The sequence below is a fragment of the Pelodiscus sinensis genome, chromosome 2, assembly GCF_052426305.1.
Source record: "Pelodiscus sinensis isolate ZL-2025 chromosome 2, ASM5242630v1, whole genome shotgun sequence".
Classification (NCBI taxonomy): Eukaryota; Metazoa; Chordata; order Testudines; family Trionychidae; genus Pelodiscus; species Pelodiscus sinensis.
The window spans coordinates 16244457-16258397 of record NC_143053.1 but is presented as its reverse complement, the minus strand read 5'-3'; the positions used below and the strand labels follow the sequence as shown (position 1 = coordinate 16258397).

Below are 13941 nucleotides of genomic sequence, written 5' to 3'. Positions count from 1 at the left end.
GCCTCTTAATGCCTGAAAATACTGGTAACAAGGAAAGTTTAAAAGTTCTTACTCAGATTTCTCTCAGGTGCAAGTGGAAGTTCTGGCAGACGGGCTGGGGGGTCCAATTCTTGGCCGCCTGTCTCACCAAACATATTCAAGAAGAGAGAATTTTAAAATGAAATATATATAATGTACTATATTGTGGGTCTTTAAATGATCTATGATCAACTGACCATTGTCCCATTGTTCACAAATCCCTGAAACCTTCATTTGTTTGATTTTTTTCAGAGCCACGGAGCATCTGCACTAAAGCACCATTGCTAATTTGAACCCTCTCTTTTCCTTTTCTCTGCTTGAATTCCCCTTTCAGATACAGAATTATTTTCCTAATGCTCCCTCAGCTTCAGACCTAACTTTCATTTTCACTGCAACCACTTCAATGCTGAATGGCTACAGCTCAGACAAGATCTTGCCCAGTTCAGGGAGGGAAGCAGCACCATGAGAAAGTTATCAGTCTTCCAATGTATCTTATCAGAACAGTTTACCTAAGCTATTAATAGTGAATTGCAAGAGTTACCCAAGGGATTTCTTCTTTGCTATGTTTCTGAGTGTTTCATTGGGGAGCCTAGATAATGGTTGTTTCTACAGACTTGTTCAAGTTGTTAAAGTCTCTATTAAGTAATTATTATTATTTAATTATTAACCATTATAATGCAATAGTGCCTAGACTCCAGCCAGATCAAGGCCCCCTTGTGCTAAGTCTCTACCCCAAAGATTTTCAGATTGGCTTGTCCCATTTGTGTGGTCTACACCCTTCTGCTATTTCTGCTTCTTCATTTGGATTATTGCTGCCTCCCTTTGGCCAAGTAGCATTTTTCCACTTTTACTTTTCTGTTTATAATATTCTGCATTAGGATAAAGGGAGTTGATTTGTTCTGCTGCCTCATGCTTTTCTCTACCTGACAGTGAGTAATTTGCAGACTGTGTGCTTTCTTTTGCTTCATTAAGCATGGGCAAAATATTTAGTAGTTTTTAGAGAGGGACGTAGTATAGACGAGAAGGTTGGAGCCCCTCATTTTATTTCTTTTACTACTTTCCAAAAGTGCCAGGAGGAGAATCAGTAAAAGGCTTTTGGGTAAACTGTGACCCAGCAAGATTATCATTCTGCTCATACCCAGCTGCTTTTCTCCAAACAGAAAAGTCCTTCTTCTAAAATGTGACCTTTGCAGAGAAGAAGTGGCCCCCTGAAACCTGGCTAGCGACAAGGAATTCAGATCACTAGCTAAAATGATGTGAAGTGTGCAGGAGTGTCATTTAATACTTTACATCCATAAACAGATTTGGCCCAGACTTGCAGTTAAGCAAAGCTATCATTGATCTGCAGGCTGCTCCTGCCCTCCCTTTGCAATGATACAAATCCGTTTGCTATGTCATGTTTGCTACTGTTCATTGTGCAATGAGCCAAATTCTCGGATGGTGTAAATCAACATAGTTCAGTTGTAGGCCGTGCTGATTGGCATCACTTGAGAATCTGGATCAGTGGGTAACATTTTCAAAGCACCTAAGTCCATTGACTATCAATGGGAGATGTGCTTCTAAATCACTTAGGCCATGTCAAAAATCCCACTCAGATACTTCAGGGCTATCATTTGCCAAGAAGTCTAAGTGGGTGAGTCTGGTGCTCAACTCCCATTGATTGTCAATGGACTATAGGTACCCAGCTGCTGGATAGTCCTTTATTAAAGCCCAGGCCAAATCCATGATTCTGAATCTGGAAGCAAAGAACTTAGGGAGAGCTAGGACAATAGCCCTAAACTCATGCAGAGGAGAGGCAATTTCTCCAGCATGTTTCATAGTTGAATTAATTCTTTTGAACAAGTTTAATTGGCATAAAATTCCTAGCACCAGAATCGCTTCAGCTTTCTGGAGATGTTATATAAGAGTGTCAGTCCATCAGTAATTATTCGACTCTCCTTTTCTTTTTATGACCAGTAATGGCATTTCCAATTTCCAGTTAGTATTAAAGGAGAACCAATGGTCTGTTCACAAAGTGAAATAATGTAGTTTACAGTCGAAATCTAAGGAAAGGAGCTCCCCACGTATTCTCCTTAGTACATAAAAGACAGCACAGGATTTGTAGTGAACAATGTAGCTGACAAAGATACCCGTTTCAACAAGTAGATTGCGATTCTTTACTACTTGCTTAGGCCAGGTCTACAGCGAAGGGGGAAAGTTGACTTAAGATATGCAGCTCCAGCAGTGTTAATTATGTAGCTGGAGTCCACGTATCTTAAATGGTGTATTCACGCTGTTCACACAGCAGGAGGTCTACAAGAGCAAACACTCCCATCAGCTTCCCTTACTCCTCATGGGGAGCAGGACCACCAGCGCTGATGGGGACGCCCTCTCAGTTCAAATTAGCGGGTCTTCACTAGACCCACTAAATCGAACACGGGAAGATCGACCTCTGGAAGGCACTGGAGGAATGGGACAGCCAGGTAAGTTCATCTTACTTTTAAAGTCACAGCCCCGGCCGCCTGGCCCAGCTGCTTTGGCTCACAGGCTGCGTCTACACTGGCGCTCTCTTGCACAAATGCTTTTAATGCAAGAATTCTTGCATTAAAGTAATTGCGCAAGAGAGCATCTACACTGGTATGTGCCTTTGCGCAAAAGCTGTGCCAGTGTAGATGCTCTCTTGCGCAAGAAAGCTCTGGCAGCCATTTTCGCCAGCGGGGCTTTCTTGCGCAAGAAATTCCTGTCCCTGTTTACACTGCCCTCTTGCGCAGGAACACTTGCGCAAGAGGGCTTTCCCGAGCAGGAGCGTCAGAGTTCTTGCACAAGAACTCGCAGCCGGTTTAGATAGCTGGCAAGATTTTGCACAAAAGCGGCTGCTTTTGTGCAAAATCTGGCCAATGTAGACATGGCCAAAGTGTGTAGAGGGAAGCATCATGTGGCCAGTTCCCAGGTCTCTGCTGGTTACATGGGCCAGAGCAGCGTGCGCTCTGCTCCCACCTCAGCCCGGTGCCCCCTTAGCGTGGCACCCAGCAAGTGCCCCTCCTTCACTACAACTCTGCTGTACTCCTCACTCCCCCACCCCCACCAGATGCGGCTGTGGAAAATTGTCCCCGCCAGGCTTCTGACAGAGGGAAACTGGAAATACCAGACATTTCACATGTCCGGTATTTTCTGGGGGTTTTTACCAGACGGAGCCTGCAAATACCAGACTGTCCAGGTGAATACCCGACACCTGGCAACCCTAATTGCAGCAGCAGCAGGTCTGTTTATGGATTGGGGGAGTCCAAAAGGGGCAGCTGCCCCAGAGACCAGCAATTTAAAAGGGTCCAGGACTCTCAGCCGCTGCCACAGCAACTGCAGCAAGGCAGCAGCCAGAGCCCTGGGTGTCGCACTGCGGGGGTGCTAAAGGGCTGGCTGGGGAAAGCGAACCCCAGTGCTCCCCCTCCACCTGAGGCCCCACCCATTTCCACCAGCTAGAGCAGGGCTGGGCAAAATACGGCCCGGGGGCCGGATCCGGCCCACAGACCAGCCTGCTGTGACCTTCAGGCACGTGCAGCTGCCACGTTTAACACAGACCCTGCGTTCCTCTGCTCTGCAGGGAGGGGGAGGTTTCATGCGATCTCCCCGCCCCCAGCCCAATCCTCAGCTCCTATTGGTCAGAAACAACCAGCCAATAAGAATTGATCTCAGCTAATCTCTCAGCTCGTATTGGCTGGAAAGAGCCAGCCAATCGGAGCTGAGAGATTGGCCTGAGCAACTGGGCTGCCAGACTTGAAAGCCACGTGGAGGGAGCAGCCTTCGTTTTCAAGCAGGCGGGGGCTGCCATCTAGGAAACACTTAGGTAAACTACTCCCAACCAGCTGCCTCTGGCACCCCAACCCCTCCTGCAACCCAACTCCCTCCCCAGCTCACCATCCAAACCCTCTGCACCCGCTGCCCCAGTTGACAGCTCCCTCCCAGACCCTGTACCCCTTCCTATACCCCTCCCCCAGGCCAGAATCCTTTCCTGCATCCACACCCCCTCCCTGACCCTACACCCCAATGCCTTGACCCAGGTCACAACCCCCTCCTCCACCCAAATACCCTCTGAGACCTTCTGCACCCCAGGCCCTTACCCCCTTTGTCTTTCTGCACCCAACCTCCACAGAAAAGTGCGGCCCTTGATCACTTACCAAAATCTTGGAGTGCCCCCCCCCATCAAAAATTATTGCCCACCCCTGGCTAAAGCCAGTCCCCATCTAGCCTAGGGCCCAGCAACGTCTGTTGGCTCCCTGACCATCAGCACCTTACCTAGAAGCACACTGCACTGAGGCTCCATTATGCTGTGTAGTATAGACCAATCATGCCCCCTGAAGTTTACAGTGTCCCAGAATTTAGTTATTCTGAATTATTGAGTGCCTTGTTGAAGGCCCTGACTGATCCTGCAATGAGCTCCACACAGGTCTCCATATGGAACCCTGTTGACTTCATTCACTGCAACGTCTGGGCCAATGTAGAGATAGTTTACATAGCAAAGAGTAAAGCAAACTACCGTTTAGACTGTGAGGGTACGTCTATACTGCATCCCTAGTTCGGACTAGGGATGCAAATGGAGACGACCAAAGTAGTTAATAAAGCGGGGATTTAAATATCCTGCGCTTCATTAACATGATCTCACCAGCACACTAGTTCGAATCACAGCTGATTCGAACCAGGAAGTGCGCACCGGGACGCGTTAGTTCGGACTAAAGCCCTTATTCCGAACTAACGTTACTCCTCAAAAAATGAGGAGGATCCTCTTGTGCAACACCGTTTCACCTATTACTTTTCAGGAAGAACGGCGTTGTGCAAGAGGGTTTTTCTTGTGCAAGAAGGGGACGTGTAGATGCTCTGAAAAAAATGGTGGCTCATTAGGTATGCAAATGAGGCTCAGCGATATTCCATGCTTAGCCTCATTTGCATATGACTTGCGCAAGAAGCCGCAAGTGTAGACATAGCCCTGGAGTATTCTGTGCAGTTCTGGTTGCCCCATCTCAGAAAGGCTATAGTGGAACAGTAAAAATTTCAGAGAGGGCAATAAAGATGATTAAGAGTATGGAATAGCTTCCTTATGAGGAGAAACAAAAAAAGATTAGGACTGTGCTACTCAAAAGAGAGACAACTAGGGGAAGATATGCCAGGTCTATGCAGTCATCAATGGTCTGGAAAAAGTGACTAGAGAAGTGTTATTCACTCTTTCCCACAATACACTAACACAGTAGTCAATGAAATGACTAGGCAGCAGGTTTAATACAAGCAACAGGAAGTACCTTTTTACACACTACACAGCTAGATATGGAACACATTGCCATGGGATTTTGTGGCTGGTAAAAATATAACTGGGTTCAGAAAACAACTGGATATGTTCATAGAAGTGAAGTCCAACCATGGCTATTAGCAAAGATGGTCAGAGTTGCAACCCTAGGCTTGGGGAGATCCTATACCTATGACTGCCAGGATCTGGGAGTGAATCACTCCAAAATTGCCCTGTTACCAGCCACTGTTGGAGACAGGATACTGGGCAAGCTAGAGCATGGTCTGATCTAGTATAGCAGCTCTTGTGTTCTGTTTTAATTAAAATGTTAAATCTGGGTGTTCAGGCTAGGGTATTCAAGGTGTTTAAGAAGAAGTTAAGTGCTCAGCAACCCTTAAGTTTTATGCTGAATTGGGGCTCTTTGTGGCAATCCCAGTTCTAAACATACCGATTTATTTTTAAGCAACTAAATGACCGTTTATTTGGATGCTCAATTTTAGGTGCTGAGGTTTGAGTTTTTAAGGGGTGGTGAATTTTAGAGTTTTTGACTGTGTATTTGATCAATAAGCAAAGTCCGTTTTTCCTTTTTTTATAAATACCCACTGATTTTTCTAAAGCCAACATTGTAGCAGATATTTCTGTATTAGTAGCAGAATGCCCCATGCTGTCAATTGGATATAACCGATAAAGTCAAAATGACTGCAAACTTAACAATTGGATTGTAACAAATGGTGAAGCTCAGTGATGCTTGAACCTGATGATAGTCTGAACAAGAAGTTCTCTGAACCATGCTTGTAGCTGTTTCCATCTTTTCGGTCTTTCTAGGACAGATGGATGGCGGGGACTGTGCGCGCGCACACACACACACTATCTTACACTATCTTATATAGATTCTCTGATGACAAACAGAATACAATGATATTTTTGATGGTTGGTTTGGTTATATTAGACTCATAACACTAAGTGTGATTAATATAGCAACCTTCTGTGGTTTGTGTTGGGTCAATTCTCCACTGAAATTCACACCATAAGAAACTAGAGAAATTAGAGAAATGAAGGTGGTGGTGTAAGTCAATGCAGAATTCAGCCTCGTGTGAGGTCTGTTAAAGTACTTCTTTCTAACTTCAGAAATAGTCATGTAGAGCAGCTCCTTCCACACACTGTGACAAGAGCAAAATAACGAGAAGTCCTGTGGCACCTTATAGACTAACAGATTTATTGGCGCATAAGGTTTCGTGGGCAAAGACCCACTTCGTCAGATGTTGGAGCTTATGCTCCAATAAATCTGTTAGTCTATAAGGTGCCATAAGACTTCTCGTTGTTGATACAGAGTCAGACTAACGTGGCTACCCCTCTGATACTCATCAAGAGCAAAATAGCCTTAGGAAAAGGGGAAGAGAATCACACCATGATAAAAGCTCAGAAAGACTGTTTAACTGTATTGGCGGAATGGTCCAAAATATGAGAATAATATGGATTTATTCAAAGACTAAACATTTTTCCTAGCTGTTCTGGAACAGTTTTATGTAATTAATTTGGAGGGTTTTTCTAATGAGCAATATATGGGGAGAAAAGGATTCCAATTGTGGTTACATTATAAGCCCATTTAAAAGTTTTTCTTGCATTGCACTAATCCTATAATACTTTTGAAATCTAACAACAACACATTTTACCACTAATCTGATTATTATGTATTTTTCAGTATGTTCTAGTCATGAGACAGGGTGGTAATTCAAAGGCTTTTTTCAAAAACTAGTCCACTTGAAGTGGTCAGTACTGTATTACATGTAAATGATAGAGAGAGATAAAATATGCAGTCACTTACCACTGTATAATACCATCAACATATTCACCAGCAGAATTACAATCATTGTTTTAATCCAAAGAATGGAAAAAAATCACACAGCAGAAACATTTACCTGGTGAATTAAGTAAAACATTATGTAGGACATTTATGTCTTAAATATAAAAGTAAAAAGACATTTGTTATGCAGGAGAGGTGACTGAATTATTTGTGTGGCCTGATCATTTTTAATTCTGCTTTGACATGCACTTTCCTCCCTAATGCTTATGAGACACACAGAGAGCAAAGATGCACCTCACATGACATCCCAAGATTTTAATTTATACAATGACTATTTAAACTTGATTAACAGTATTCATTACAGGACAACAGACTGTTGATGGAGAAGCCGTAACTGGCAACAAAATGGTGAACTTAACAATTGGACTATAACAAAAGAAGTTTATTTTGATTCTGCAATCAGTTTTTTTAGAGATGGCACATCATATAACTAAACATTGTATAGTGGGCCAGATCTTCTTCAGGTGTAAATCCGCACAACTCTACTGACTTCATTTACATCACCAGAAGCACTGCCCCAGTAATAGTCAAACATTAGTTGTAGCTTTTACAGACATATTGATATAGCATGTAACATTTTAATATTAATGTAAATTATATTCATGTAGGTCCAGGTCTGAGGCTGCTCTTCCTAAAACCAATATTAAAGTACCTGCACTGACTTGGTGGTGTTTTGCTGGTGTGACAGAGAAGAAAATCAGTCTCTCAGTTGCTGATTGCAGCTGTGGTTCATCCTAACTTTTAATTTTCTACCTCAGTCATGACAGGTTTTTCAAATGAGCAAATGAACATTTAATTATCAATGTGCAAAAGTATTTACTCCTCGTGATCTTTTCCCTTAAACACTGCTTATAATGTTTACCACCCACATAATGCTGCCATTCACATTTATTAAATTCTCTTGTAATGCTTTATCTAATGAATGGATGTAAATATAACAGGGGGATAATCCTGTTTTAATAAAATATCCTAAATCATTTTGCCTGCACTTTATTCTTCACCCTCACTGTCCTACATAGTTGTATCTTAAATAGTTTTCTCTTGGTATAATAATGCCTTTCCAAGACAGTGCATATGAAAAAGAGCTTACCTTGAGGAATATAATTCAAGGCAGTTGCATGGAAGACAAATGGATTTCAACAGAGTTAGCTGTAAGTGATTTATACTCCTGTGGACATGTACCTTACCCATGTGATCACTTTTTTTTAATCAAACCTACTTCAACATTTATTAATTAGTCCTTTCATGAGATTTCTGCAGATCAGTATACCTGCTGCATAGCTTAATAATATAGCACTGAACATGTAAAGGATCTATATTAAGAACCCTTTCCGCAGGTGCAGTCAGGGTGTTGCACTCTGACTTAATATGATGCTGCTGTAATTAAATAACAATTGATTCACTGTATTCTCTCTTCTACCAAATCTCTGGGTCATGTGATTATTGCTTTAATAATTTAATAAGAGGTAGTGGCCAGCGATGAAAGATGAGTGAAAACTTATACAGCATTTCCAGCTTTGGCATCTCACCAGTGTTGAAAACCCGCCTTTATCTAATCTCTGTGGGTCTGATCCAAAGCTTAAGGGTGTCATAGAAAGGTGTCCTCTGATTGCCATGGGCTCTGGGCCAGGCCTTCTCTTAGTTTAATATGAACTCCTTTTAGCAAAACCAATTGCATTTAGTCTTAAAAGTCACCGTTGGCGAAGGACAGTGGTCATTCGTTTCAGAGGTACAATTGGAATGAAAACTAGTTTGCCATTTGGGGCTCTAAGAAGTCACTGTATCTGGGACTGAGGTTGGCCACATTAGCAGTTCCAGTTTGCCTGGGTGGCGGAATGTGTCTCCTCTCTGAGGCAAGCCGTCAAGCTCCTGCACTACGCACCTCGGTTCAGTCATAGGCCCTTTCAAGGCCTTGGTCCTAAGATACAAGGACTTAAAGCAGTGTTCTTCAACCTTTTTACACCCAAGATCACTTTTTAAATGACAGACCAAGCCAAGATCTACCGCCCCGCCCCTTCCTTGAAGCCCCGCCCTCTCTATTCTCCTCGTCTCCATCACTTGCTATCCCCAATCCTTATACTGCTGCTTTTTTTAAAAGGTTTTTCCAACATTTGGAAGTGGTGCTCAGCCAGGGTGCACCACGCTCCACGTGGGTTGGTGTAGAGAAGAAGCTGCCTGGCCAGCTGGTTGTGGCCTTCAGCCCAGAGGAGGCTGAACCGCGCTCCATCTGATCGGGCAGCTTCCCCTCTGCACCTGCCCATGTGGATCTTAGTGCACGCTGGCTGAGTGCCATGGCCAGCTGGCCGGGAAACCGCTTCTCTTCACTCCCGCCCGGCTGCCCTGCGCTCAGCCTGGGAAGCTTGCTCCAGCACAGCTGGAGCTAGATGCAGCCTCCCTGGGCTGAGCGCAGGGCAGCCGGGCTGGAGGGAAGAAAAGTGGCTGCCCGGCCAGCTGGCCATGGCGCTCAGCCAACGTGCAGCAAGATCCACATGGGCAGGCGCAGAGGAGAAGTCGCCGATCAGCTGGAGCGCAGGGCAGCCTCTTTCAGCTGAAAGCCACAGTCAGCTGGCTGGGGTGTTTCAGCCCTCCCGGACCTCTTAGCTCCCACCATTCCTCACAGGTACTCACCTGTGTTGTTGCTCAGTGAGTAGCTGCTCCTCAAATGAGGAAATCTAATGTAAATGCACTGTGCAGGCGCGCAGTTCAGAGAGGGCTCAAGAGCTACTCTTAGAGCCCCTGAGATCGACCGGTAGATCGCAATCTACTGGTTGGTGACCATGGACTTAAGGGATCATGAGTCAGTGAGGCCAGGAGACTCTTTGGTATCCAAGACCCTCAAAGAGAGCAGCACTCTCCTGTAGCAAAAGGAAATTGAGGATGAGGCTCATGAGAACCAAAATCAAAGCAGTCTTGACTGTGACCTGTCCTACCATAATGACTGGACTGAAGCAAAGGCCTGGACCCTTTCAAGCAGGCAGGAAGAGCAGCCAAGCCACACAGTTCTGCCAGGTTATATGACACTGAGGCAGTTACAGCAAAGATTCATAACTCCATTCTCTTGTCTTCCCCTTAATTTGTCAAGTCACACTCTCTGTCTTATGGACAGCTATGGTTAGGGCCCTACCAAATTCACAGCCATGCAAACGATGTCACAGACGGTGAAATCTGGTGTCCTACTGTGAAACCTGGCGTCCTACCGTGAAACCTGGCCTTTCGTGTGCTTTTTTACTCTATACTACACAGATTTCGTGCAAGAATGGCCCAAAAATGAGTTGCAAGGGATCACAAGGTTATTTTAGGAGAGTCTCAGTTTTGCCACCCTTACTTTTGTGCTGCCTTCAGAGCTGGGCTACTGGAGAGCGGTAGTTGTAATGCTGGCTGGGTGCCCAGCTCTAAAGGCAGCACTCTGCCAGCAGCAGTGCAGAGGTAAGGGTGACAATACTGTACCCATGTCACCCTTACTTCTGTACTGCTGCTTTCAGCACTGGGCACCCCGAGAGCGGTAGCTGCTAAGGTCCCATCTCTGCAGGCAGCAGTGCAGAAATAAGGGTGGCTGTATCATACCACGCCATCCTCCCTTGTGTACTGCTGCTGGTAGCAGCTCTACCTTCAGAGCTGCCAGCAGCTACCACTCTCCAGCTGCCCAGCTCTGAAGACAGCACCATCCCCAACAGCAGCACAGAAAGAAGGGTAGCTGTGCCGCAAGCCTCCCTAGAATAACCAATTACAACCCCATGAAATTTCAAATTTAAATATCTGAAACCATGACATTTACCATTTTTTAAATCCCATGACCCTAAAAATGGACCAAAATGAATTGTGAACTGGGTAGGGCCTTCTCTTTCATCAGTAGGCCCTGTGCTATCTGTAAAATGGGAGTCAGGGAAATCTTCTGGGAGTGCTCCAAAGGTGCTAGGAGTTAGAAATTAGCTCCTCCGGGAGGCAGGTGGCTTCAGTTTGAAATCAGAAGCCAAAATTGGTGTCTGATGCTCAATTGGCCGCCTTGCCAAGCAGTGTGAATAGGCACAGTTCTACTGACACTCATGGACCATATGCCAACTTATGCCAGCTGAGGCTCGGAGCCAATGTGTGAGTGGGAAGAGGCAGGAAAGGCTGGGCTGTCCACACCGGTTACAATGGGTGTGAGAAAGAGACTATAAAGTCAAGAGCTGATTAAAAAACATCCATTTCAACATTTCTTGACCAAAAAAATTGTTTAAAAAAATGTGCCCATTGTGCTACTAGGAAGCCTCTCACAGCAGAGTAAAGCCCCCCCCGAGTGATATCATGATGGTAAGAGTCTTTAATTTCCACACCTCTGAGTTCTGGCACGTCCTCCTGGGATTTCTAGCCAGCTCAGTAGCATGGTTATGGGTGGTGGTTTGTTATGGGAGCCTCATGGAAGTATTGAGCTTTGTAATGGCACATGAGGTAGACTGGTGGCTGATAATTAAGGCTGCAGGTTTCTCAGGGCGTGTCTATACAGCAGGGCTTAGCTCAACTTGCATTGCTTATTTCAAGTTATGTCAATTGCGTAGCTTATTTTGAAATAGCTTATTTCAAGTTTTGGTGCTGTCTACACAGCACTTATTTTGAAATAGAGCACTCACCCTCTGACTTCCCTTACTCCTCATAAAATGAGGGTTACAGGAGTTGGAGTAAGAAGTCTTCCAGCTCGACAGTATTTTGACATTATGTTGAAATAACTGCTGGCTGTGTAGACGTGGGCTTTGTTATTTCGAAAATAACACTAGTTATTTCGAAATAATGTTGCTGTGTAGACATAGACACAGGACAATGGTCACAGCTAGTGTGAGTTTTCCCTTTTGTCCATGACTCTTTCCATAGACTCTTATCCCATGGGGCTGGGCCAAGTTCCCCTTTCCTGGTGCCATGCCACTCAGATTTGGCCTGGCTGCTCATCTGTCCTGACATGGAGAGAGGGACGGGCCAAACCTAGCAGCACTGTGACCCAATGTTCCAGGTCATGAGGCCCAAAGCGGGTAGGCAGGCCCAGCCCTAGCCCTGTGGGGCGTTGGAGTGGCTGCTTTCCAGGCTCAAGGTGAATGCCAGTGAGCAGGCTCATTATCCAGCCCCTGCCCTCCGCATTTGGGCTGGGATTGAGGTTGTGGTGCCAGGCGTGTGGGTGGTAGGGGGAGGGAGGGAGTGCTGCTTAAAGGTGATCAATACCCACATTTTTTCAATTAGACATCACGGAAAGAATTTACCCAGCATCTTCCCACTGAAAGTGGCTTGTGTGCCAAAACACGCATTTTCACAGAAAATGCTTATGTCTTAAGAAATATTTTTATTTGTTTTCAGGGAAAAACCCCCAAAACTGAAAAATTGCTTTCTAGTTTTCTATTTTTGTGGGTTTTCATTCTCTTTCTCTCTCTCTCTGTCTTTTTCCATCCCCTTCCCCACTTTCTTCTCTTTCTCCACTCATGTTGTCACTCAGGCTATGTCTGCACTACACTTCTTTTTCAGAAAAAGGTACACAAATAGAGCTCTGCAATTTGCATACCGTTTTCTGATTCTTTTTTCGGAAGAAGCTTTTCTGAAATTTAGCCCATCTATACTGGGCCAAATTTTGGAAAAACCTCCTCTTTCAGAAGAGCCCTTTTTCCGTGTGGAACATGGTTTACAGGGCTCCCGAAAGATCACGTCTGCTCTTTCGAAAAAAATTCAGAAGAGCAGATGCGTTCCCTGGATGCTGCGGAGTTTTTGTAGACTCCGTAGTGTAGACATAGCCTCAATACGAAAAGGATATGGGGAAGGAAAGGAAAACTAAAAATGTCTTTTGTTTTCAAAAATCCTCAAAGGTTCAGTTTTAGTTTCTAAACTTTTGGGGGGATTTTTTTTAAGTGGTGGTGGTAATTCTGCAAAAGGCACTGGCCTGCCCTTTCATCCATGACACCCCTCATATTCCTAGTCTGACATACACAGTGGTCATACCGGGCATATCTCTTTCCATCCAGGCAATCTCTTTCTAATGGCCTGACCTTTATAAACTTAAAAAACAACAATAGTCTAATAGCATCTTAAAGCTTTCGTGAGCATGTGTTTTGTTAGTTTATAAAGTGTTGTTTTTTAAATTTATCCTGTACAGACTAACTCGGCTACCCCATGAAGCTTCCAGTACAATTATAATTTTTAAGTGGTGGTGGTAGTGGGGGAGGAGGGAGTCTGTTTTGTAATTCTGCAAAAAGCACTGGCCTGACCTGTACAGTTATGAAATTATAATTTGTGTCATTCTAAATCCCTGCACCCTTTGCTATGACTGATAGCTTAGCACTTGCACCCTGCCACCAGGCACTCTGGTGAACATATGCTTTGTTATTCCTATAGAATTCTTTGTGATTCCCAGTTGTGATGTTCTTCTTTGGTATTGTGTTAGTTAAAATATTATTTTCTTTATTGAAATATCTAAGTTAAATTCATATCGGTAGCCAGGAAAATACTTTTGCCTCATTTGAAATGTGAATGTTTGGATGAAATACTTTTGATTCACAGCAACGTTATGTATTAGATTGGAATACAAGTGTGATGTGATTTTTGTTTTCTTGTTGCTCTAATTAGCAAGACCTGTTGGTTCATTGCCAATAACTGCAATGAAGGTATACAAAGGGATTGAAGGCAGCAAGCGAAGCGCAAGAGTTTTCAGTTCTTGACATGAATCAGCATGAGCTAATTCAGATGCAGCATAGCGATGAAAGAACTGTAAGTACAAGCATTTCTTATAGAAGAAGGTGCAGTGGTTGTATTTACCTGCAAACATAACTCAACAGTAAAAGTGTGAAGAAAGAAG

The 13941-nt window shown here is 44.3% G+C and overlaps 1 protein-coding gene across 1 annotated transcript in view; it reads right to left on the bottom strand.

Annotated features, from left to right (window-relative positions):
- Positions 1-8324, bottom strand: part of OC90 (otoconin 90) — a 44445-nt gene extending 36121 nt beyond the window's left edge. The window contains exons 1-3 of the mRNA XM_089776160.1: positions 8224-8324; positions 7095-7188; positions 53-118 (exon numbers count right to left, since the gene is read on the bottom strand). Coding sequence (XP_089632286.1) covers positions 53-118; positions 7095-7140 — 112 coding nt within the window. The 5' untranslated portion in view covers positions 7141-7188; positions 8224-8324. The remainder of the gene's footprint in view (positions 1-52; positions 119-7094; positions 7189-8223) is intronic.
- Positions 8325-13941: the final 5617 nt, after the last annotated feature.